At 36.8% G+C, this 25,695-nt stretch overlaps 2 protein-coding genes across 2 annotated transcripts; one reads left to right on the top strand and one right to left on the bottom strand.

Annotated features, from left to right (window-relative positions):
* Positions 1-14,093: 14,093 nt before the first annotated feature.
* On the bottom strand, positions 14,094-14,825 carry LOC138888259 (secreted RxLR effector protein 161-like). The gene has a single exon (XM_070170087.1). The coding sequence runs from the start codon at positions 14,823-14,825 to the stop codon at positions 14,094-14,096; it is 732 nt and encodes a 243-aa protein (XP_070026188.1).
* A 5,620-nt stretch (positions 14,826-20,445) lies between these two features.
* Positions 20,446-22,711, top strand: LOC104225297 (small ribosomal subunit protein eS1-like). The gene is made up of 7 exons (XM_009777066.2): positions 20,446-20,602; positions 20,688-20,735; positions 20,829-20,934; positions 21,585-21,722; positions 21,804-21,989; positions 22,077-22,277; positions 22,398-22,711. Exons 1-7 carry the CDS (start codon positions 20,592-20,594, stop codon positions 22,491-22,493), a joined length of 786 nt encoding a protein of 261 aa, XP_009775368.1. The 5' UTR covers positions 20,446-20,591; the 3' UTR covers positions 22,494-22,711.
* The last annotated feature ends 2,984 nt before the right edge of the window (positions 22,712-25,695 follow it).

The raw sequence follows: 25,695 nt of genomic DNA, 5'->3' as shown, positions 1-25,695 counted from the left end.
CCACGGTCGTCCCAACAAAAGGTTATAAGATACCGCGACATCCAATACCTGGAACTCCATGGTAAACTGGACCGGGCCGATGGTCAACTCAAGTATAATATCCCCCACGGTGGCCGTTCCACTTCCGTCAAATCCTCGGACGCAAATGCTGTTCTTGTGGATTCTACCATGGTCAATCTTCAACTGGTTTAGGGTGGATAATGGATAAATATTAGCACTTGAGCCGTTATCCACCAACGCCCGAGTAACTGCCGAATCTTCACATTTGACAGTCAAGTAGAGAGCTTTATTATGTTCTGTGCCTTCCACTGGCAGATCATCATCAGAGAACGTTACCCTGTTTACCTCAAAAATCTTGTTGGCAATCGTTTCAAGGTGGTTTACTGAAATTTCATTGGGCACATGAGCTTCATTTAGTATCTTCATCAGGGCCCGACGATGTTCATCCGAATGGATCAATAATGATAACAACGAGATCTGGGCCGGTGTTTTCTTCAATTGTTCGACCATGGAGTAATCTTGCACTTTCATCTTTTTCAAGAACTCCTCCACCTCTTCTTCTGACACGGGTTTCTTTGTTGCTGCTGGGTTGGACCTTCTCAACTCCACGGGAGCAAAATACCGTCCCGACCGAGTCAGTCCCTGCGCCTCACAACTATCCTCCTCCACTTGCTTTCCCTTGTACATTACCACTGCCTTTTCATACTTCCAAGGCACGACCTTGCTATCAATCATTGGCAATTGGACTGCCGGCTTTATGATGGCCGGTTCCCTGCAGACTCCTTTCACAACAACTACGGGTGTGGATGACGTTCCCGATACCACCAATTTGGTTGGCTCTGGTTTCCTTGTTACGGTGGATAGACTTTTCCCTAATATCACCACTGGCTTGACATCTTCCCCCTTCAGCTGTACCCCTGCTTCCCCACCGATCGATTCTTCTTTCGGAACAGCATGGATCATCATCATCGTCGGTGAGGGTTTTCTCGGCTCTCCTCCCTTGTACACCAACTCGATCATGTGAGCTTCGTGGTGTACTGGCAATGGGTTCTGGTTGATGTTGGGTGCCTCCGGTGTCTGGACCTCGATCTTGTTGGCATCAATAAGATCTTGTATTGTGTGCCTCAACCTCCAACATTTTTCGGTATCATGCCCTAGCATTCCTGAGCAGTACTCACAGCTTATCGATCGGTCCAAATTTTGGGGTGGAGGTTTGGCCCCCTAAGCTCGACAGGATTCACCAAACCTAGCTGCCTCAATTTGTGGAACAAGGCGGTATAGGTCTCTCCCAACTCGATAAAGGCTCTCTGTCTCTGTAGCCTGTCATTTCTAGCAGCTTGATTTCCTCAAAAGCCCGCCACTGGAGGGTTCCTGTATGCCCTTAGTGGAGGATAGGCATTTTGTGATGGAGGATATGTGTTCTATGGAGGTGCATATGCGTTTTGGGAAGCCGGCACGCGCCATTACGGGTGAACCGGAGACTGAGTGTATGTTTGGGTTTGGTGCACAGAGAAGTGTGGTTCTTGAGGTGGATAGTAGTGTTGTGGCGGGCTGTATGGATAATTTGGATTGTGGAGTCTGGGTTGGTTATAGTATGGTTTGCCGGACCTGGACCAACCGCCTGTCTCAACCGTGGCGACTTCTTCTTTCTTCTTCCTCCCCAGCGCACCTCCCGTGCCGCTCTGAATAGCCTGGGTCGTTGCCTTGAGCGCTGAGTAATTCAGGATTTTATCGGACCTCAGTCCCTCCTCTATCATAACCCCTATCTTTACTACTTCGTTGAAGGATTTTCCAACTGTTGTCACCAAGTGACCAAAGTAAGTTGGATCCAGCGTTTGCAGGAAGTAGTCTACCATTTCTCTCTCTCTCATGAGAGGATCAATCCTGGCTGCCTGTTCTCTCCAGCGGAAACCAAACTCACGAAAGCTTTCCCCAGGCTTCTTTCCGGTCCTCAGTAATGTGAGATGGTCAGGGACTATCTCGAGATTGTATTGAAAGTGACCTGCAAAAGCCTGTGCTAGATCATCCCAAGTGTACCATATGCTGGGATCTTGTCTGGTATACCATTCCAATGCCGATCCACTTAAACTTTGACCAAAATAAGCTATCAGTAGCTCATCTTTGACGCATGCGCCTCTCATTTTACTGCAAAAACCCCGTAAATGTGCCATAGGATCACCATGCCCATCGTATAAGTCAAACTTGGGCATTTTGAACCCTGCCGGGAGTTGGACGTCCGGGAAAGGGCATAGATCCTTGTAGGCCACGCTGACCTGGTTGCCCAATCTATGCATGCTCCTGAAGGATTGCTCCAGGCTTTTGAACTTCCTCATTACCTCATCCTGCTCTGGAACCTTAACCAGTTTTTCAATATCCGCCGGGACTTCCAAGTGTGGATTATAGGTATGGGGTTCTGGTGCATTGAATGTGGGTTCAGGGGGATAGTACTGCACATCGTGAGCCTGAAACAACGGCCCACTAGTTGATCTTTGCAGTGTGGCTGGTGTGGGTCCCATAAAAGTGGGAACATTTGGTGTTGGGAAAGGTTGATAGAGTGGTGGAGCTTGGGAATCATAGGTGCTTCTCTCCTGATAATAGCGGTGATTCGGGAGGCTTTTTGAAGGGCCGGAGTGAGGGTATTCCGGCATATGCCCTAGTGGTTCAGGGTTCTTTTGTACTTTAGCCAAGGCTAACTGCATCGCATTCATCTCCAATCTCATCCTCTCTATCTTCTCCATTGCCTCTTTCAGCAACTGGCTCACTGGCCTTTCTTCCTCGGCGCTATTTTCTGAAGTAGTCATGATTATTGGTACATGTCCCTTGGATCTGGTTTGATAAGGATATGTTAGCAGAACACTTTTAACAACTAACTGTCTGGTATTTGTGGAAAACAACAAACTTGTTAGCGTTAGAGTTTAACAGATTTGGTAATAGCACGTTGGGGATGCAATGCTCCTAAGCAGTTAACCATTTCTAACATGTTTTTGCTTCAACTGCATGCGTCATCCCGGCTTGCTTTATTTGTGCCTTTAAAGTGTTTTGGGAACCCCCCGTTTTTCTCTCCATTATTCTTTTCTTTTTTCCTTCTCTCTTTTTTCCTTTTTCTTTCTTTCTTCTTTTTTTATTTTTCTTTCTTTTTAGTGGCGGTCAAATCTTATGTGGATTTACTACGTATCACGCCCCCACGTGAATCAGACCGGGCGTATTTCTGCCACAAAGTAAAGACACAAAATTCTTTTGGAATTATTCAATTCATCACCAAAATTTGCTATTACAAACTACTTATTTTAAACAAAGAACAACAATAGTACAGATTCCAAAATTCTTAACATGCCTCGATAAAAAGAAAAGAAAACAACATATGGGAAGATAACGGACCCATAAAGTCAACAAACAAGACTCGAACTAGGGATACATTAAGGATTTCAACTCAGGTGCTCGCGAGGCATCGTTCGGCCTTTCCGCGGGCTTTGGTGTGAGACCCCTTTGTAAGCTTTTCAACTCATTCATGATCCGGTGAACGTAGCCCATGACGGAGGTGAGTAGGGTATCACGAGGCATTTGCTCACATGCCAAGCATCTCATGTAAATGTAGTGCCCAATCTCGTCAATCCTACTTCGGATGTTGTCCCTTTCCCTGAATAACTGCTCTATTTGCCGGTTTTTCAGTCCCGGTGCTTGAGCATTATCGGCGAGTCGATCCTGGAATCTCTCCATTTGTTTTTCCATTCTGGCCATCACGTCATAACAACGCCTTCTATCAGTTTGGGTATCTCGGGCTTGTTTAAAGATCCGCTCCTGAAGAGTGGAGTTCGTTTCTCTTAATAGTCCGATGCTTATTTCAGAATCCCTTATGACTTGTTGCAGATGCTTTCTCCGGGCCATTGTAACTTTTGCCCATCTAACCCGCATTCTCGCTATGCAAGTTTCAGATCTTTCCAAGTCCTTTCGGCTTTTGCTGACCTGACTCCTCAACTCTGCTCTCAACCTCTCGTTGGATCGATTTTTCTGTTGGTCACCGACATTCTTTCTGTCTTGGCGGATTCGGGCTCTCAGGGCCTTGTTTTCTTGGGCCAACTTGTTCTTTTCCCCTTTGTTGGCAGCAACTTGCACATCGTTTTCAAATTCCAGGTCCTTAATCTGTTGTTTCAGCTTGCCTATTTCTGCCCTGTAGTTTTCTTCTTTTGCAAGCCAGCCCCATTGTTCTTGCGATGACTCAACAAAATCTTGGAGGTGAGGTCTTTTGGTTGGCCGTTCTGGTTCGTCTCTCGCAGTGCTCTTCTTTCTATGCCAAGCGAGATAAGCAGGTGAGACTTCACCTCTGGATAGGTCACACACTCGAGTATTCGCCGGCAAATACTGGCATTCGCTCCATATATAACGAACTGTCTTTTCATGAAATTGGTCGTCGTTGCTGACCTCGACTGCATAAATACTGAGATCTTCGTCTGGGTGTACCACCTGACATCTTCCCAATTGTCTCATCACTCGGTAAGGTGCATAAGGCTGAATACCTTTGAGTCCCATTAAGAGGAAGTAAGGACCAGTGGCGGGCATATACACAATTTGTTCAACAGGAAGGCAACCCAATGTCCAATCTATTTGTACTACGGTGATGGCACGGAGATAGGATACCCAGTCTTCAAACCCTTCCAGTAATCTGAGCCCTGAAACCCTCAGGTTATATCCTTCGATACAGCCTTCGTTCGTAGATATATAGCGCATACACTGAGGATGATGACATAAGTGCTCGATCATCCACATCTGCAGTAACAAATTGCATCCTTCAAAGAAATCTGCCCCGACTTTACAGGCTGTGAGAGCTCGGTATATCTCGGACACTATCATAGGAGCAAGAGTGCTTTTGTTGTTGGTAATCAGGACCTTGACGATTCCATCCATCTTTAAATCAATATTTCTATCTTTCCGAGGAAACACCACAATGCCCAAGAACGCTACCATGAAGGCGAACCACCTATGTTCATCCCACTTTGTCTGTTTCCCTCTACTGCAAACACCGCTTTCCGGATCATCGAACCCTCCTATATGCCCATACCTCTGGTATGTGAATTGCAGAGTAGAAAAACCCCTATCCAATTCAGAGTACGGGACTCCCTTGCTTATCTTCAGTAGATCCATGAACTTGTGCGAATTTACGGCTCTCGAAGCGATCAGATATTTGTGCCTTAACCCCTCAGTAACGTCCATGTAGCCTGCTACCTCTTCTAAGGTTGAGGTGAGTTCAAAATCCGAGAAGTGGAATACATTGTGGGCCGGGTCCCAAAATGTAACCAAAGCCTTTATGATGTCGCATCTGGGCCTAACATTCAACAAACTTGTCAGACCTCCCAGATGCAGTTTGATCTTGTCTTGCTTTGACTTTTCCAAATCCTCCCACCACAAGCGCAACTCCAAAGGGATCTTGCTCCTAACTGTTACCGGGAAACTTGGACCTGTGCTCATTCTGCATGTTGGTTTGGGGTGATTAGGACTCGTGGGACTAAAAGAAAAAATAAACCAAAATTGACGCACATTTAAATAAAACTCCGGTCTTGTCAATACGACCTTTCAGCACTTCGAAGCAGATTTAAAGGCTGTGTTTTACCAACCAGACGAAACCCTTGAGAAAAATGAGCAAGAGCGGCGTTCTTGCAAACAACCTTCCGACGTCTTTCTAGGGACATTCGGCCATTTTTCAAGAATGGAGTCGCCTGACTTCTTTATGACGAATAAATTGAGGTTTTGACATTTTTTTTGCCTATTTTTGCAAAAGGGAAAGTTGGACCCGATGGGGGTTGCCTACGTATCTCACACCTTGCGAGAATCAAACTGGTGTAGTTCGGGCTGAGAACATAAACCCAATTTTGGAAACAATATATTTTTTTCATTTTCCATGACACGACAAACTATTTTTCCTCTTCTATTTTGAAAATAAGACAAAACAAAGACTCTTTTTTTTAACAAACAATGACCATCCTGTTTTCCAAACCAAAAATAAAAGACTCTTTTTCTATATTTTTTTGCTTTTTTGAGTGAAACAAACTATTAAAAAAAATAAAACATTTTTTCTTTTTTCATTTTCCCAAAATTTCGGCCAAATTTCGACAGTATTTGGGCATTGGTTTTTCTAAAATAGGAAATTAACTCTCTACACTGTTACTTCACTCTTTTTTTCCCCACAATTTTCCAATATTCCAGATTTTTCGAAGCCGGTCAGCATGCAAGTCTGAAGCAAATAAATGCATAAAGCAAACAGGATGCAGCACGATGGTCTTTTCATTTCAGGTTGCTAGTCCTAGACGGACTCAACCCCTGTGTTGAGTCCCCTAAGTCAAATGCACATGATGCAAATAAGTGTTCCTACTAGACCTGGCTTACCCGAGCGGACAACTCGAGCCGAGGATGGGAGCTGTGTACCGGTAACCAAAGGGCCATCCGGTTTTGCAACTCCTCCGAATCCTCGTTTTATTTTGGTATATGACACAAACAGAAAGAAGTCACGACCAGTGTGCACTCCTCAAGAGAGAGAAAAGAGGGGTTTCGGCACAGTTTATATAAACAGTCCAAGTAATATCAAAGCGGTAAAAGATATCATTTTGCACACGAAGCACATATCTCATGATAATATCAGATAATAAACAAAGCCAAAATAACAATTATTCTAAGCTCAAATTTCTAACCCTGAACCGGTGGTTCTGGGTTATTTTTTATCCCCAGCAGAGTCGCCAGAGCTGTCACACCTCCTTTTTCCGCCCCCGAAGGGGTGAAGGAGTTTTTTCCAATTAAAGGACAATCAGAACGGGATTTATTTATTTATTTCAGAGTCGCCACTTAGGAGATTTATGGTGTCCCAAGTCACCGGTTGAATCCCGAATCGAGGAAAAGAATGACTCTGTTTAACAGTCTGCGCACCAGAAATCCGGATAAGGAATTCTGTTAACCCGGGAGAAGGTGTTAGGCATTCCCGAGTTCCGTGGTTCTAGCACGGTCGCTCAACTGTCATATTCGGCTTGATTATCTGATTTTATACAAATATGAACTTATGTGCAGATTTTAACTCTTTACCGCTTTCATTATTGTTATTATTATTTTACAGGGAGTTGCAACGTTGTGAAAATGTATCTCGAACCGCGTCACAATCAATGTACCCGTGGTCGTCGACACACTTTGACTCCATTGAGATTTGGATTTGGGTCACATAAATGTGCACCCGAGTTTAAGAAAATTAAATTATTAAAGGCATGCCTAAAGCGACTAGCGTATCATTTACTTTGGGTAGGACCGTGAAATTTTGCTAAACGGTCCATCCCGAAGTCTAAGCAATTTTAAAGCAAATATTTACTGAGGGCCCCGCAATTTTGTATTTTTATTCGGCAAGGCTCATCTCATTCTTATTTTTTTTAAAAGGAATTTGCAACGTCATGGACACGCATCTCGAACCACGTCACAATCAATGTACCCGTGATTAGAGACACATTTTGACTCCGTTGAGATTTAGATTTGGGTCACATAAATGTGCACCCGAGTTTAAAAAGGTAAGATTTATTAAAATGCGCGCCTAAAGCGATTAGCATATTATTATTTTGGGTAAAGCCGTGGAGTTCGCTAAACGGCCTATCCCAAGTTCTAAGGAATCAACACATATATTTTGTGAGGGCCCCGCAATCTATGCGTTTTATTTGGTGAGGCTTGTCTCATTTAATTTAAAAGGTCGTCCTATAGTGGCTATGTTTTCTATTGAGTTTGTCTCTAATAATGAAAGAAGAAGAACGGTCCAACTTTATTTACATGCTTACAAGTTAGTTATAGTTGGGTTCCGAATATAATTTGCAAAATCCGAAACATGAACGCGTATATAGGCAGTCGTTTAGATATTACAGGCCCAGGCCCAGCGCACCCTGTATGGACTGGACCTGGGCCATTCCTTTTCCTATAAGGGCCAGTTAGTTCATTCGACTCAGGCCCAACATTTATAAAGCTGAAAACGGAAACTGGTGTTATTTTATTCTAATGGTAATGTTGCAAGTTATAGCGAGACAGCCTGCTAAAATGGAGTAAGATTAACTAGCAATGGACAGTTTAACACTTGGCATGCGTTGGAAGATACGCTAATCACAAACACAGCTAAAATTCCAGAGATTGTTTACTACATTCTCACTTCTTTTCTATCTACTAACATACATACATAAGGTGATACTAAGTAGCCATACGTGATGTCTAATTATACATGATGACTGCTTTCATTATCCTAATAGAAGATATGAACTATTATATATACAACTTTAATATTCAATATACAGACTAAAAAAATAGATTCGAAAAAAAAAACAACTTCAACTCCTCATTTTTGTATTCATGTTTCAACTTTCAGCTTACATTGACAGTGTACCAGTGGTGTACCTGGTATAGGAAAGCAAAAGAAGAAGATGAATGATCAGTGCAGCAGTAGCATACACAGCAACAACAACAACACAAAGACAGCAATCAACAGCAACACAACCCAGCAGTCAGATTTTTAAAACCAACACCAAACCCAGCAAAAAACATCCAATAGCAACCAGTAGGAGAAACCAGCGACAGATTTAAACCAAGCAGAAGACCAGTGAACTTTCAGACCAACAGAAAACCAAGAACACTCAACTGAAACAGTGTTCAACAAGTAAAGGACCCAGTTTGCAGCCCAGCAGCATCAAAACAAATACAGGCTAAGCAGAGAAGGAAACAGATGCAGAAAAGCAGTAGCTTCTGATTGTTATGTTCAAAAATCCAGCACACTCTTAACTCTCTATTACTCTGAAACAGACTATCCTCTAAAGGTTGGAAGACCAGCCTTGTTTTTGCTTTTCTTTTTTCTATCAACACTTAAAAGTGTCCCGCCCTTTAACTCTAAAAATCAGCCTATTTATAAGCCAGGAATGGCAAGCCCCCCAGGCTGCCTTTCCCCTCTGCCCATACCCATTTAAATTAATCCACAATGCCCATGCCTAAATGTCTTTTCTTGATGCCCACTATATTGTTCCCCATGCTTGTCCTATTTGTTTTAATCAAGAGTTATGGGTTTATTATAATATTCACTTAATTCCCATGCTTGTTGTTTTGTTCCCTATTGTCATTAAAATAAGTTTAACAAATGACCCCTAGGCAGACCCCAGCTTTAACAGCCTGTTAACATGCTACTAAACTCCCAAAATTACCCCTTTGCATATTACTGTGTTACCCTAACCCTTAATAGTCAGTATATAAACCCCTCTAAATTCAACTAATCACTGACTACTAGCTAATCAGCTTAAGCCTAACACTGATTTCAGGTTGATTTGTTAAACTTCTACAGTTATGCCTAATTCTCAACCTAAGTTCAACCAATGATTCAAACTCAATCAAACAAAGGTTCCAATCAAATGGTATGAGTTGGTCATATTGGGAGCCAATCCTGACCAACTCAGAGCCAAAAATGCAAAAGACAACAACCAACAGGCTAAGATCGAGGTAGTAATGAATAATGAACAGGCTTCTATGAAGATCATGAAGTTACTGAATGAGGGAGTAGTCTAGTTCAACGACAAAACTAAACATATTCAACAGGTTCATTATAAGTTAGCATATGGACGTGGTGCTGGCAAACATATATGGAGGACATTACTTAGCTACAGTCCTGTTTCCTCTAATTTCAAACAAATTAATTGACGACACTTATTTAAACGACTATACATGCTATAATATACAACATGTAATCATTAAAACACCAAAACAAACTAAACATTACCTCAGTATTCACAGAGTTTGATAGAAAATCAGAAACAAACCAAACTAAACATGAAAAACAAATAGAATTCATAGGAGAACAAAAGAAAAGGGAAAAATTACCTCAGGGATTTGAAAATCAAAACTGACCCAGGCTCAAACTCGGACTCGACCATTTTTGGGGTCGAATGGACCTTAATCGAGTGTTCTCAATTGAGAACACTTCGACTAAGGTCGATTAGACCCCACATCGTCTTTCAATTCGGACAGACCTCAACTTTTGGTCTTTTTAGGGTTCTTGGTGGTCTGATTTGGGATTCGTTCAATTCTGGTCAGATTCGAACGGAACCAACAGCGTTTAGGGTGTGAGGGAGGTGAGAAGGTGTTGTGGTATGAGTTTGGGGTCGGTGGGTGTAGATCTGGTTTTTGCTCGAATCTTCGATTGAAGATTCGAGAAGTTATAGAGAGATTCGAGGTAAATGGTTAACGGATTCGTGTTCAGGGTGGTTGGGTGCATCAGGGGTGTTATTTTGGTAGTCATCGGAGTCGTGGTTGCCGGGTTTACGGTAGGGGAATCCTAAGGCGGCTAGGGTTTGAGGGGGGGTTTGGGACGAAGATGAACAGTAGGCGAGGGGAGGGGGGTTTGGTTTAGGGCGTGGGGTGATGGATTGGGTCTTATATACGGGGTGGGTAGTTTAATCCTGGCCGCTGGATCAATCAAGATCGATGGCCAGGATTAGGGGAGTTAACCAACACGGCGTCGTTTGGTTAAGTAGGGGGTCGGTTAGAACCAGGAAACGGGTCGGGTTCAGGTAACAAGTAAGGGTTCATGGCCGTTGGATTGATTTAATCCAACAGTTTCGATCAAAAGGGGTTAATACGACGCCGTTTGAGGCGTCTCACAGTCTGACCAAATTGGACCGGGTCTGGGGGTTGTTTTGGACCTGGATTTGGGTCCACCTAGGGTGGCCCAATCCCGATTTCCTTTATCTCACCCATTTTCCTTCTTTCTTTAATTATCAAAATTAAACAAAAAATCATAAATAAATTATAAAAATAAAAAATAAAATTACACATATATTATTTAACACCTATAATAATTAACACACAATATTAAAAAATAAAATCACACAATGACAAGAAATACACGTGCATATTATGGTCAATTAATTCCTAAATGTACCACTAATTCCTAAATGCATGCAACATGTATTTTTGTATTTTTAACTATAGCAAGGCGAGCATTTACGGATAGACAATTATCAAAATGTCACGCAAATTCTCAAAATTGTACCCGAAGGTAACTTGTTTTATTTCTTTTTCGATTTCTTTTGGAGTAGTTTCCGTGAAGCAAAAATCACGTGCTCACATCCCCCATAATTATCCTCCAGTCATATGTTTAAAATCATCAGTATAAAGTCTGCATTTAACTCTATCAGTACTTAATATTTCGTCAAAAAATTTACAAACCTTACTTCTTTTTCTCTGATTAGTAGTCGGGGCCACAAGTGATCTACTACTAGCACCATGACCACCACCTTTGCTACCAACTCCAACACTACTAGGTATAAGTGGTGTCTCATCTTCAATTTCTAATTCATTATCTTCTATACCGAAATCTTTCTGTAATTGTTTATAATCTATATTATTATTAGGTAATGTTTCAGAAACATGTGTAGACTCATTTAAATTACTACCAGATGTTGAAGTAACACCTCTTTTTTATTTCCCCGATTAGTAACCTTATTACAAACTCTTTTTGCAGCATTAAACATATTGTGAAAATTTAACTACTAGCAAAAATTAAATATGCAAATAAAATAGTAAAAAAGAGAAAGAGTTGGAGGGAGTACACCGAATTCGACAGTAAATTGAACACTTGATGATTTAGCAACTTCAATGTTACAACAAAGAAACGTTAATTGTTCAAAGTTTGAAGTTCAATTGCTCAAATTTCAAATAATAAATAATACGATAAATTAAATTCCAAAAAAATGAGAGTCAAATAGTTGATTGCACTTTAGGTGAAGAATGAGAGAATGATAATTGAGAATATGAGTTTGAGAAATGAGAGATGAGTGAAGCAATGAAGAAGAGGGGAGTGTATTTATAGTTTTTCAAAGGGCTAAATTAGTAATTACAAAAAGTATTTTTTTTAAAATAAATTGCCCAAAAGGGCTATTTGTGCAATCCAGCCGTTGGGCAACGGCCAAAATCCAGCTGACTGTTGCCAACAGTCTAAAACGTTTATAAAAGATTCAAAAATCTAGCCGTTAAACCGGTCTGGGCCGGTTAATCGATTCTACAGGAATTTTGATTGACCGGGTTTGACCGATCCAGTTAACCGGATCTATGAAGGTGAACGGACCAACCCTCCTAACCCCCTTAACCTAGCCCACCTGTCTCCCTAAGTATCGGTCCGGGCCGGTCCTCAAACGGGTCAACCCGACCCGTTTGACACCCTTAGATTGTATCCATTATTCATGGAAAGATATTTAAAAGTTCATATAACAATTTAGATGATGTTTCTTTAACTCTTTTTACTTGAGCATTTATGTCCAAAGTATTTATCATATTTTGGATAGATATCGGTATTTGCTTAGCACATAAAAAAGATTTTTTTTTTGGTTTAAATAGGTTGAGTTTTTTTTTTTTTTTCCCAGTAAAAGTCGGGAATCACATCATTAAAAAGTTACAGGATATATCATTTTCTGGATTAAATAACTTGTAAATGAAATAGTAAAATATAAATGACTTTCTAATACAAAATAAAAAGAAATATAAAATTTTGAGTGAAATACAAAGGACAAATGACTTTTCTTATACAAATAGTAGAAAAGTGATTTTATTCACCGATCTTCTATAGTTTTCTAACTTTCTAAGTGATGAATGAATATTCTTTTAATTGATTACTTGTTCTATTCTAAATCATTTAAAATTTTTTAGAAAACTTGCATCTCCTGATTCTATCTAAAAAAGGAAAGAAATCAGCATCACTCAAGACCACGTGGTATTTGTTGGAAAAGTATTGGATTATGGAGAATAATATTTAGCTTAAGGCGTGTTAAGGGCATTGTCCTTAAGGAAATTTCGCTCACACCGAGATGAATAATATTAGGTGTATTCCCCAGAATTCAACAAGCTCTTTTAGTATAACTAGGAGCAGAAATAACAAAGCTTAAACAAAATAAAACCCAGCAATAAAAACAGTTTAGAAGAAGAGTTTTACTTTCTGTTTCATACACTTTTTTTGCCTCCCTTTCAAAGTGAACGTAGAATGAATTATATAGTCCAAAAGTGGACATAAGTTAGTAAGCAACGGCAAAAAACAATTCCATTAAGATTAAGCTATTAATATTGAATAAACGTTATTTTGACTTTCAGGATAGTAACGTGCAAATCTCATAATAGTCATACAAAAGACTATTCAAAAGGTGGTTTCAAAATGAAAGCCATTAAGGCTAATCAAGTAGTCACATTTAATTTATAATCCGTTACAAAAAATATTTAAAATAATTACTATGATAAAGACTTATTAATAAAATATTAAGAAAATGAATCTAGACATAATTTTGGAATATTTCTTTTTGAGATATCAAAATAATTTTCTATCAATTCCCCACATATATCAAAAAAAATATAAAAAATAATAATAATAAAATAATAAAATAATTTGTTGGGTTTCACAAATGAACATAATGCATCAAATCTGGTGTCTCTTAGACTATGAACCAAACCTAGATAAAATAAGATTAAACCTACAGAACAATTGGTGAAGTTTAAAACTTCTACGAACCAAGAGTTCTTTTATAAGTTTAGTGTCTTATCTATCATATTATACCGGCACACACTTTGTTGTTGGTCGCGGTTTTGCGCTACTAGGCCATGTGCGTGCCTGGTTTTCATGAGTGCTATAGAAATTTTTATTTTTATTTTTTTGTCATAAATTTCATAGGAGCGGCCCCAGTCCACACTCATATAGGTCCATCCATCAAGTGTATTCTGCAGCGCAATACACCACCTAAAATTAGGCTATGGATTAAATTAAGAGTTTAATAACTTAGCCTCCCATTCCTTGCAGTCTTGCACTATATATACACACACCATAGGAAAGGATATAATTAATAGTGCACATTTGATCAACTAATGACTTGTTATTATCCATATGAACCTACTTCATGGGATCTCCAATCACATAGGTTGGGTTACCATCATAGTTGATATAACTCAAATTGGCAAAAGTCCCATTCCCCTCGATGTTTCAGATATTAATTTTCTTCCCAAAGGTTTAGTCAGAGGATTGGCCAAATTCACTTCTGACTTTACATAATCTATGAAAATAATTCCATTTTTCAGTGCTGTTTTATCACATTATGTCTCAATCGGATATGTCTACTCTTCCCATTAAAGGATTTATTTTTGGCAATGGCTATTGCAGCTTGGCAATCACAATGCATCGACACAGAAGGTGTCGGTTTAATTCCTAGTGGAATACTTGCCAAAAGATTCTTTAACCACTCGGCCTCATTGCTAGCTAATTCCAATGCCACAAACTCAGATTCCATGGCAGATCTAACTATTATAGTTTGTTTAGCTGATTTCCATGCCACAGCACCCCCACTGAGGGTGAACACATAACCACTAGTGGATTTTGTCTCATCTGAATTAGAGATCCAGTTAGCATCACTGTATCCTTCTAGTACAATGAGAAATCCACTATATTTAATACTATAGTTCATGGTACCTCTCAAATATTTCATTAATCTTACTAATGCAATCCAATGATCATGACTCGGATTTTGAGTATATCTACTCAATCTACACACAGCATATGCAATATCAGGTCTAGTGAAATTCATCAAATGTATTAGGCTACCAATAATTTGAGTATATTTATTTTGATCTACAGGATCTCCCTTATTCTTTTTTAATTGACTACTAGCATCATAAGGAGTGCTTACAGGTACCACATCAAAATTATCAATTTTTTTAAGAATTCTTTCAACATAATGTTCTTGAGTCAACAGTAAACTATTGCCATCTCTTATAATTTCCATGCCTAAAATAACACTAGCTTCTCCCATGTCTTTCATCTCAAAATTAGAAGACAAGAAAAATTTGGTTTTATGTACCAAATCAAGGCTAGAACTAAAAATAAGCATGTCATGCACATAAAGGCAAATAATAACACATGTACCATCTACACATTTTGTATAAACACATTTATCTACTTTAATTGATGAAAAATCATAATTAATCAATACTTGATCAAATTTTTCATGTCACTGTTTAGGCACTTGCTTTAGAACATATAAAGATTTTAGCAATTTACATACGTTATTTTCTTGGCCAGACACTATACAACCCTCAGGTTGCTCCATGTAAATTTTCTCTTCCAAATCACCATTTAAAAATGCAGTTTTAACATCCATTTGGTGAATAAAAGGTTTATAAATAGAAGTCAAAGCAAGTAAAACACGAATTGAGGAACTTCTAGTTACATGAGCATAAGTATCAAAATAATCAATATTTTTCTTTTGGGTAAAACCTTTTGCAATAAGTCTAGCTTTGTATTTATCAATGGAACCATCCGGATTGAGTTTCTTCTTAAAATCCATTTACAACCAATGGGTTTAGCTCCAGGAGGTAAATCAACTAAAATCCAAGTTTTATTTTGTAATGAGTTTAATTCTACGTCAATAGCTTCTTTCCAAAATGAGGCATCATACGAAAAAATAGCTTCAGAATATGTTAAATGATCATTATCCACAATATTAGTATAAAAATCATTACCAAAAGATTTTTCTTTCCTTGGTCTTTTACTTCTTCTTAAATCCTCCCTTTCAAAATCATTTGAACAATTGGAATATGTGAAATATTATCACTTGAAATAATAGGAGCATTAGAAATTTTCTCAAATGTTAAAGGAAAAATATTTTCAAAAAATTCAGCATTTTTTGTTTCAACAATAGTATTGCTTTCAAGTACATCACTTTTGACTACTAAAAATCTATATGTTGCACTGTTTTCAGCATACCCAATAAACATACAATCAGATGTTTTAGATCCTATTTTTCTTTTCTTAGGATCGGGTAACATAACTTTAGCAAGGCACCCCCACACTTTCAAATATTTCAAATTAGGTGAATGCCCTTTCCACAACTCATAAGGAGTTTTACCTGTTTTCTTATAAGGAATTCTATTTTGTAAATGACAAACAAATAAAATGGCTTCACTCTAAAGATTATCCGGAGCACCAGAACTAACAAGCATGCTATTCATCTTTTCCTTTAAGGTCCTATTTTTCCTTTCCGCTACACCATTTGATTGTGGAGAATATGACGAAGTTATCTCGTGAATTATGCCTTCTTTCTCACAATAATCATTCAACAAAATAAATTCACCACCTCTATCAGATCTAACTCTTTTGATTTTCTTATTCAATTGATTTTCTACTTCAGCTTTATAAATTAAAAACTTATCAAAAGCTTCATCTTTATTTCTCAACAAATAAACTTTTGTATATCTAGAAAAATCGTCTATAAAAATCACATAATATTTTTTTCCCTCCTCTAGTCATAGTTTGTTTCAAGTCTCCGAAATCAATATGAATTAAACTTAATAATTCAGATTCTCTAAATATTGAAGTACATGATTTCTTAGTTTGTTTAGCTTCTGCACAAACTTCACACTTATTAATATTTGAAAAATTAATATTTGAAATAAGACCTTCAAAATGTATTTTTTTAATATAAGACAAACTAACATGTCCTAATCTAGCATGCCATAAATTAAAAGAATCAATCAAGTAAGCAGAAGTACTAGCATTTTCATTGATAACATTGAGTACAAACAAGCCATGATTATAATAACCCTTTCTAACAAAGTTATTATTCTTGGTCAACAGGACCTTATCGGATTCAAAAGAAACCTTCACCCTCACTTTTTTAAATAATCCCACAGAGACCAAATTGGCTCGGATACTAGGAACATGCAACACATCATTCAATGCCAAAGTTTTGCCAAATGTGAGTTTGAGAAGAACTTTGCCTTTTCCAAGAACTTGAGTAGTTCTTGAGTCACCAAGATAAACAACTTCTTCTCCATCCTCAACTTGGGTGTAAGACACAAAGTCTTTTTTGTTAGCACATATGTGCCTAGTGGCTCCAGAATCTAACACCCAATCTTTCACGTTGGCCACAAGGTTCACTTGGGAAACAACCGCAACAATTATATCATCCACTTTGGCTTCAGTCAAATTTACTTTAGCCTTAGTGGGATTGACATTCCCAACTCTTTTTCGGTATTGAGCAATATAGTGGCCAGATGTGCCACACACAAAGCAGTTGCCTTTTTCCTTGAAGGTTTGATTGTTGGTTTTGGGTTTATAACCATTTCTTTTATCATACATGTTACTTGATTTTCTTTGACGGTTGTTCTCCTCCACAAGGCTGTTTCTAGTAGCAATTTTTTTTCCTTTGTCAACAACATCGTGCTTGCGGTTAAAATTATTTCTCCCAAAAATAGCAACATAAACAGTTGGTGCAGCAGGAGTAGTAGCATTAACAACAACATTAGCAACGTTATTCTCCATAATAAGAACGTAAAATATCCTTAAGATTGTTGGAAAAATGTTGGATTATGGAGAATAATATTTAGCTTGAGGCGTGTCAAGGACACTGTCCTTAAGGATATTTCGCCCACACCAAAATGAATAATATTAGGCGTATCCCTATGATTCAACAAGCTCTTCTAGTATATCTAGAAGCAGAAACAACAAAGCTTAAACAAAATAAAACCTAGTACTGAAAGCAGTTTAGAAGAAGAGTTTTACTTTCTGTTTCATACACTATTTTGTCTCCCTTTCAAAGTGAATGTAGAGTGACTTATATAGTCCAAAAGTGGACATAAGTTAGTAAGCAACGGCAGAAAATAAATCCATTAAGATTAAGCTATTAATATTAAATAAATGTTATTTTGACTTTCATGATAGTAACGTGCAAATCTCATAATAGTTCAAAATGAAAACCATTAAGGCTAATCAAGTAGTCACATTTAATTTATAATCTGTTACAGAAAATATTAAAAATAATTACTATGATAAAGACTTATTAATAAAATATTAAGAAAATGAATCTAGACATAGTTTTGAAATATTTCTTTTTGAGATATCAAAATAATTTTTCTATCAATATTTATCCAAGACTCATAAGCCATTATCAATAATTTAATTTTTTCTTTTAAACAGTTTTGGTTCAGATGTTTAATTTGATTCCATCAGGAAAAATAAAGAAATAAACATCTTTTATGATAGAACAATGACTACTCTTGTTTTATATTAAAAGCTTCTCGTGATCTCAATTATACAAAATTTAAAACATTATTTCGGATAAGTACTTATTATGTTATGAATCAAAATCTAATTGAATTTGAATTTCTTCACGAAAAACTTTTATTTAGTTTTTGTTTAGGAAAAAGAGAAGTTTAGTTCTAATAGAAAAATATTTTGTTTAGTCCTAATACAAAATTACATTCATACCTATTACTAAGTTGCCAGATGGAGGAAATTTTAACTTAAAAGGGCAATAAGGTCAATCAATTTTTAGTGGATATTTTGGTCGCTTAACATTTAGTCTTTCAACTTTCGTGCTTTTATAATAAGCTAATACTAATAATTTTATTATACGTGCCTTGCACGTGTTGCAAGCGATTATTGTAAGATTTATATTTAAAACTAATAAAATCAAAATAAGATTAAATACCATAAATCTGAAATTAGTCTGGATTCTTTCTTTTACATAAGAGTAGACAACACGAATATTATTATCATAATTGTTGTCTTAGAGTGACTCGAGCTCAACTTTTTATTTGACCTCGAATGTAAAAAAATCAGAACAATAAAAAATTGATATTTAACTTGTAAATATAGCAACAAAATCCCTATAATTGAAAATCTTACTAATATATTTTAGTTCTAAAAGATATCATTAATGTTGTCCATGCAGATAAAAAGTTCTTTAGATTCAAAAAACAAACAAACTTAGACAACATGTTGAAGGAGTACCGAATATGACATACTCAAATAAATTTATAAAAAGACTTAGAGAAAAATATTTATTCTTGGAGATAAACCGAATATGGCATACTATTGACTTATGCATACAATAAATAGTATTGTTTGTTCTTTGCATCAGAATTAATATGGATTAATCATAACTTGGAAAGGCACGATAAAATTATAAAGCTCCAATCTATTTGATTATGTTCCATTGACAATGGCGATTATTTGCAAACAAAATCTTATAAAATTGTTTGCTTATATAGTATAATTCAAAAAAAAGCAAAGGATTCATACATGGTACAAGATAAAAATGTGTATAGCTCAAATAAAAAGAAAAAGAACTGCCGACTTTATTTCTATAGTTTTCTATATATTCTCTTTCAATTAATATTTTTATATTTGGATAAAAGACTTCTAAACTAAATGGAGTTCTAAATATAGGATTTTTTTTCCTACTTTGATTTTTCTATTTTATGTCACTTTTTAAATATTATATAATTCGGTGCAGGACCTATTTACTAGCCATTATTTTTGTTTTGTATTTTTCCTTCTGCATTTTATGTTCCTATTTTGCCTATGATCTCTGTGGTGAAACTAATATTCTCTCCTTTTTGTTTTTCTTATTATCTTGAGCCGAGGGTCTTCCAGAAACAATCTCTCTACTCTCTTCGGGGTAGGGGTAAGGTCTGCATACATACTACCCTCCCCAGATCCCACTTGTGAGATTTTACTAGGTTGTTGTTGTTTATGTCAAAGTACGAAGATTTCTAAACTTAAAAAGAACTCTAGGCGCATGATTTCCAATCTTTATTTTTCCTTTTTTGGTGTTAATTACTTTTTAGAATAAGGAAGAATTTATGAATACCTAAAATTTAGTTGATTTCAAATTTTTAAATATTAGGAAAGTAACTTAAGTTTTAATTATATCCAATATGAAATATAGTAAAAAAGACGAACGACATTTCGCTAATGACATTCGTGTTTTTAATATAGTAATAATAGATAAAAAAAATATAGATAGATAGATAAGTACGTACTATGAATATTAGTTTTTAAATTTCAGACTAGATGGTCATTTCTGAATTAATTGTATAATACTAAGAAGTTGTTTGGTTGAAAACAAGGTTATGCCAAGATTATAGTCTCATCTTTTACACGAGATAGATAATATCAAGTATTTTGGTATAAAAATTACACCAATATTAACTAATATTAATAACCAAACGATGAATTCACTTAACTGCTCATTCGTAAATTAAGATTCAACACCTAAAAAGTGAACTACTCAAATTCAGCTAATCCAAATGGGCAATCGTTTAGTTGAAGGCAAGTTATGTTGAGATTAATTATATTGAGACTAATTATCTTGATATTATTTTTTATTGAATGTTTGACATATTGTAGTAATCTCTCAATTTATTGCTTTATTTTGAAATTACTATATGAAATTTTTTAAGAAATAATGCAAATTTTTATCCCAAAATTATTTTTACTTGGATTGTTATACGAAACGACCCGCATGTGCTATTTGTGCTACTTGTGTGATTGTCTATCCCCGAAGATTTAAAGAAAAAGAAAAACTGGAAACGGGGATCTAAGGTGTTTTCGTAATTAAACCCAAAAGAAGTGGCAGATGTTGTCATAGCAAGATATATATATAACCAAGCACATGACACTACAGCGCTGCTTGCTGAAACTAGGGTTTCTCATCCGCAGCTCCTCTTTAAGTATCGCCTCATCATCCCCTTCCCCAATACCCCCAAAGCAGTTCTAACCTTTCCTTCCCAACATGGCCGTCGGGTATCTCTCTTTAACGCTCACAGCATATTTCTGATTCATTTATTTTTTTCAATTTCTAATGCTCTTTTATTGTTCCATTGCGCAGCAAGAACAAGAGGATTTCCAAGGGAAAGAAGGGAGGAAAGAAGAAGGCGTAAGTACCTTATTCATTGGTCCGTTTGTTGTGTATGTGTAATGTGGGTAATACTAATGTGCGGTGTGTGCGTATGTGAATGTGGGATTGCAGGGCGGATCCGTATGCAAAGAAGGATTGGTATGACATTAAGGCACCATCCGTTTTTGATATCAAGAACGTTGGCAAAACCCTTGTTACTAGGACTCAGGGAACTAAGGTTTTTATTCCCCCTCCCTTTTGTCTCTACTTCGTTTTGCCCCTTGACATTTCTTTCTATCTTGCGCTTGTTGATTAAAGTTACACTTAAATGACATTATAGTGAAGAAATGTTTGATTGCCTTTGTTTAGGAGAGTACTGTTGGTTATCAGTAGTTAGAGTTTGGCTGTTTGTTAAATTATACATAAATACTCAAAAGGAGGTTGTAGGGTTGTTACAGTATTCACACTTTACTAGTAATTGGTGATTTATAATGTTTAATAAATGTTGCTAGTCGGATTGGGTTGATTTCTCCTATAACCTCTCATAGAGACGTACAAGCTAAAATGTAATAAGTTATCTTGCAATTAAGCAAATGTTCAATAAGGTTCTATGACTTTTATCTTTAAAATGGCTGGAGGACCATTTTTTGGCAGCTATCTGTTTTCTTTTCAGCTCCTGAATGTGTGGATGATCACATATCTAGAGTATTGTTTTCTATTAGGTTTACTCTGTTTCATGTTATATTTGATCTACCTGCTTTTCTTGGGTCTATTTACTGTGCTCCATTAAAAAAGATTAAACTTTGATTTTTCATCTTTTGTATACTAAGAAAGCACATTTGTAATTGCAATTTCAATGGAATAATTATGTCCTTATTTTCCTCTCAGATTGCTTCAGAGGGACTTAAGCATAGAGTATTTGAAGTGAGTCTGGCTGATCTTCAAAAGGATGAGGATCAGGCTTTCAGGAAGATCAGGTTGAGAGCTGAGGATGTGCAAGGAAAGAATGTCCTCACAAATTTCTGGGTAGGACGATTCTTTTAGACAATCATATGTCGGCATTTGCTGCTGTAGATTGAGTTCTAACTTTGTTTTAAGTAATTACAGGGAATGGATTTCACAACGGACAAGTTGAGGTCACTGGTTCGCAAATGGCAGACTTTGATTGAGGCCCATGTGGATGTCAAGACTACCGACAGCTATACCCTGAGGATGTTCTGCATTGCTTTTACAAAGAAACGCCCAAACCAGCAGAAGCGTACATGTTATGCTCAGAGCAGCCAGATCCGTCAGGTTGGTAGTATTTCTATGCACCTACATGCTTATGGTTGTCATCATATCTCGCAAGTTCTCACAACCATACCTTTAATATTGTCTTAGATCCGTAGGAAGATGGTTGAGATCATGAGGAACCAAGCAAGTTCATGTGACCTGAAGGAGTTGGTTGCCAAATTCATCCCTGAATCAATTGGCAGAGAGATTGAGAAAGCAACTTCAAGCATCTTCCCCTTGCAAAATGTTTATATTCGAAAAGTCAAGATCCTCAAGGCCCCTAAGTTTGATATTGGCAAGCTGATGGAGGTATTTGATGTGTCTGCTCTTTGTCCTATTGATTTAAACAGGACGCATACATAGTTTACTATGGCATTCATATTGTATACCAGCAGCTATTTGGTTATTAATTTTGAGTTATTCTCGTAGGTTCATGGTGATTATTCAGAAGATGTTGGTGTGAAGTTGGATCGGCCAGTTGATGAGACAGTGGCAGAGGCAGAACCCGAGGTTCCTGGAGCGTAGACTCGTTTCGTGCTTCCGAAATATGTGTTCGAATATGGTGATAGTCTTTAGAGCCTCACATTGTTTAAGTTGAGTTTTATTGTGACGATCTCAAAATTTTGCTTCTTGTTCTTGCCTATGTTTGATTTATACATTATCATAGACCAAGATATGGTTTTTGCAGCTATTTATTATAGACCAAGATACATCTACTGCTAATTATGTCCCCTTCTTTGAAACTTGGTGAGTCGTGCTATCTTTTATAGATTTTGACAGCTGCAAATTTTGGAGCACAGTAAATGATCTGCTTGTGGACAAACTCTTTATTTCTTTAGAAAATACTGCTGGTTTTGATAATTAAGATTGAATATAATTCGTAAAATGTAAATGCCAATTTTGATTAAGCCATCACGTTCTGTTAAATAGTCTTGGCCTGCCTAGAAAAAATTTCTCTTCGTACTGTTTTTATTGTTGCCATGGAACCATGCTTTTGACATTTGATCCCAACTAACGTGGAAGTTTATTGTGAGACTCCCTTTTGTGAAACCAACTTGTGCCAGATTGCTCTTTTAGGGGTTGTTATCCCACCAATAATTATCTCAGAATTAGTTATTACGTGATTAGTTATCTCACCCTCCCACAAGGATAAAAAAACATTACAATACAGGATGATTAATCTCGAGATTAGTTATAGCATGATTTTGTCCTAACTAAATATGGGATAAATTCATCTCAAATTTAATCTCGGGATTAATTATCCCTCGTGAATAACTCTTTATCAAATTGAGCCTTAAATATAAACATGTTTTTTTTGCTGATTTTGAGAGTTGGGAATAATTTAGAACTTGCGATCTGTTATAAAATAAAGACTATAAAGTGACAAGTATAGAGAGAAATTGATATATTATGCGAAATCAAACTGATATACATAATGAACTGAAATCTCTTCTATTTATAGAAGAAAGGAAGCTGTTGTGTAAGCTGCTACTATACCAGATATGGATAATCTTCTACTGAGAGCAATGTTTATCCATAACGGAGTACTGAAAGGATAAGCTTATTATACCCGATATGGATAATCTTCTACCGGGGGTAATGTTTATCCATAACTGGGTACTGAAAGGATAAGCTTATTATACCCGGTATGGATAATCTTCTACCGGGGATAATATTTATCCATAACTGGGTACTGAAAGGATAAGCTTATTATACCCGGTATGGATAATCTTCTACCGGGGGTAATGTTTATCCATAACCGGGTATCGAAGTGATAAGCTTCTTCAGGAAGCTTATTTCCAATAGAGTACTTAAATAGATAAACATATTTACGGTGGAGTCCCATATGGATAAGCTTCTTCAGGAAGCTTATTTTCAACGGAGTACTAAATGAACATCCATAATATAATATATTTATAACACTCCCCTTGGATGTTCATTAAAAAATAATGTGCCTCATTAAAACCTTACTAGGAAAAACCACGTGGGAAAAATCCTAGTGAAGGAAAAAGAGTACACATATTTAGTAATACGCATTGCTGACTGCCTCATTAAAAACCTTATAAGGAAAACCGTGTGGGAAAAACCTTATTAGGGAAAAAGAGTACAACGCGCATTTTACTCCCCCTGAAGAAAATCTTATTTCAAATATTTGAGTCTCCGCATTCCAATCTTGTATACCATATTCTCAAAAATTGATGTTGGTAAAGACAATCTGTTGGATTGTCACTTGAACTAATTTGATGCACATCAATGTCACAATTTTCCTGAAGATCATGTATGTAGAATAATTCTGGTGAAATGTTCTTCGTTCTATCTCCTTTTATAAATCCTCCCTTTAATAGTGCTATGCATGAAACATTGTCTCCGTATAATATTGTGGGTCTTTTATCACATTCCAACCCACATGTTTCTCGAATGAATCACTGATCTCAATCATATGCACTCCCTGCTTGCCGGTTTGAAATCGAGCTTTATGGGTATCGGATAAATAACCTGCATCTGCATTACCAATACGATCTGCACCATTTTTGTTAGCATTAGCAAGATAAATAAGTGCACCATCTACACCGAGATAGAATATTTCAGGACCAATGAGCTCCTCATCCTCTTCTAGAGGTTGGAACGAATCCCTATTCACTTCAAGTGATTGAATATTCATTGGTGTACTTAATGGGTACACTTTGTCCATGTAAAAGTATTTTTAAGACCCTCTTAGAGCTTTTCCGGAGTTCCAATAAGATTTATGTCACTAACATAAACAGCAAGTGTAACAAATTTTGATGACATTTTCTTTATAAAAATACATGGACAAATAACATAATTTATGTAACTTTCTTTCAGCAAATATTTACTGAGGCGATTATACCACACGCGCACAGATTGCTTTAAACCGTACAAAGATCTTTATAATTTGATCGAGTACATTTCTCAAGACTTTGAATTATATGCTTCGGGCATTTTCAATCCTTCAAGGATCTTCATATAGATTTAGCCAAATAAGTCATATAGGTTAAGACTTGTATCTAAATGGTATGACATCTTCAAGTGTCTGGACTGCTAGTCCGATCCTCACAATCTTTTACAATATTGTGCACTATATTGTATTAAATATATCGTCGACGATCATTTTGTGTCAGTTCCGAAGCGACATAACTTGTGGAGATCTCATCACTTTCTTTATTTTCAGGTACCTGAACTTTTTCGGGAGTTTCATGAAATGTTATGTCATGAGCTCTTCTACAGCTTATTTCCTCCTCATTATGATCATTAGCTCCTACTATTTTTCAAGGATTGTTACCTTTGGAATCGATTGGTCTACCACGCTTCATGCGTACAGTAAACTCTATCCTTCAGGGATTTTAATTTTAATAGGAGCATTTGCAGCTAAAATATGATATTTAATTTTGGATCAGCAAATGCTTCTGGCATTCGACTTGAATTATCTTCTAAGTGAGGATCATGATAATTCGATTCATATAACATATTTTTCAACTGTTTATTCCATCCCCCAAATGTTAGAAAAACTAACATATATCCCCAATCATCTTTGGGAAACATATCTTTGTGTATTATGGTAGAGAAATTAATCATATACCACGCAACAAAAGATAGTAAAAATATTTGGTTTCTGATCCTAAACCAATTGTGAAGGGAGGACTTATCATATATTGTTGATCTGATGCATACAAGTGCTGCTATATGCAATTTAGAAAATCTTAGACCA

Source organism: Nicotiana sylvestris, chromosome 3 (genome assembly GCF_000393655.2).
Source record: "Nicotiana sylvestris chromosome 3, ASM39365v2, whole genome shotgun sequence".
Classification (NCBI taxonomy): Eukaryota; Viridiplantae; Streptophyta; class Magnoliopsida; order Solanales; family Solanaceae; genus Nicotiana; species Nicotiana sylvestris.
The sequence above is the reverse complement of the archived record's forward strand: the minus strand, read 5'-3'. Positions and strand labels throughout refer to the sequence as shown.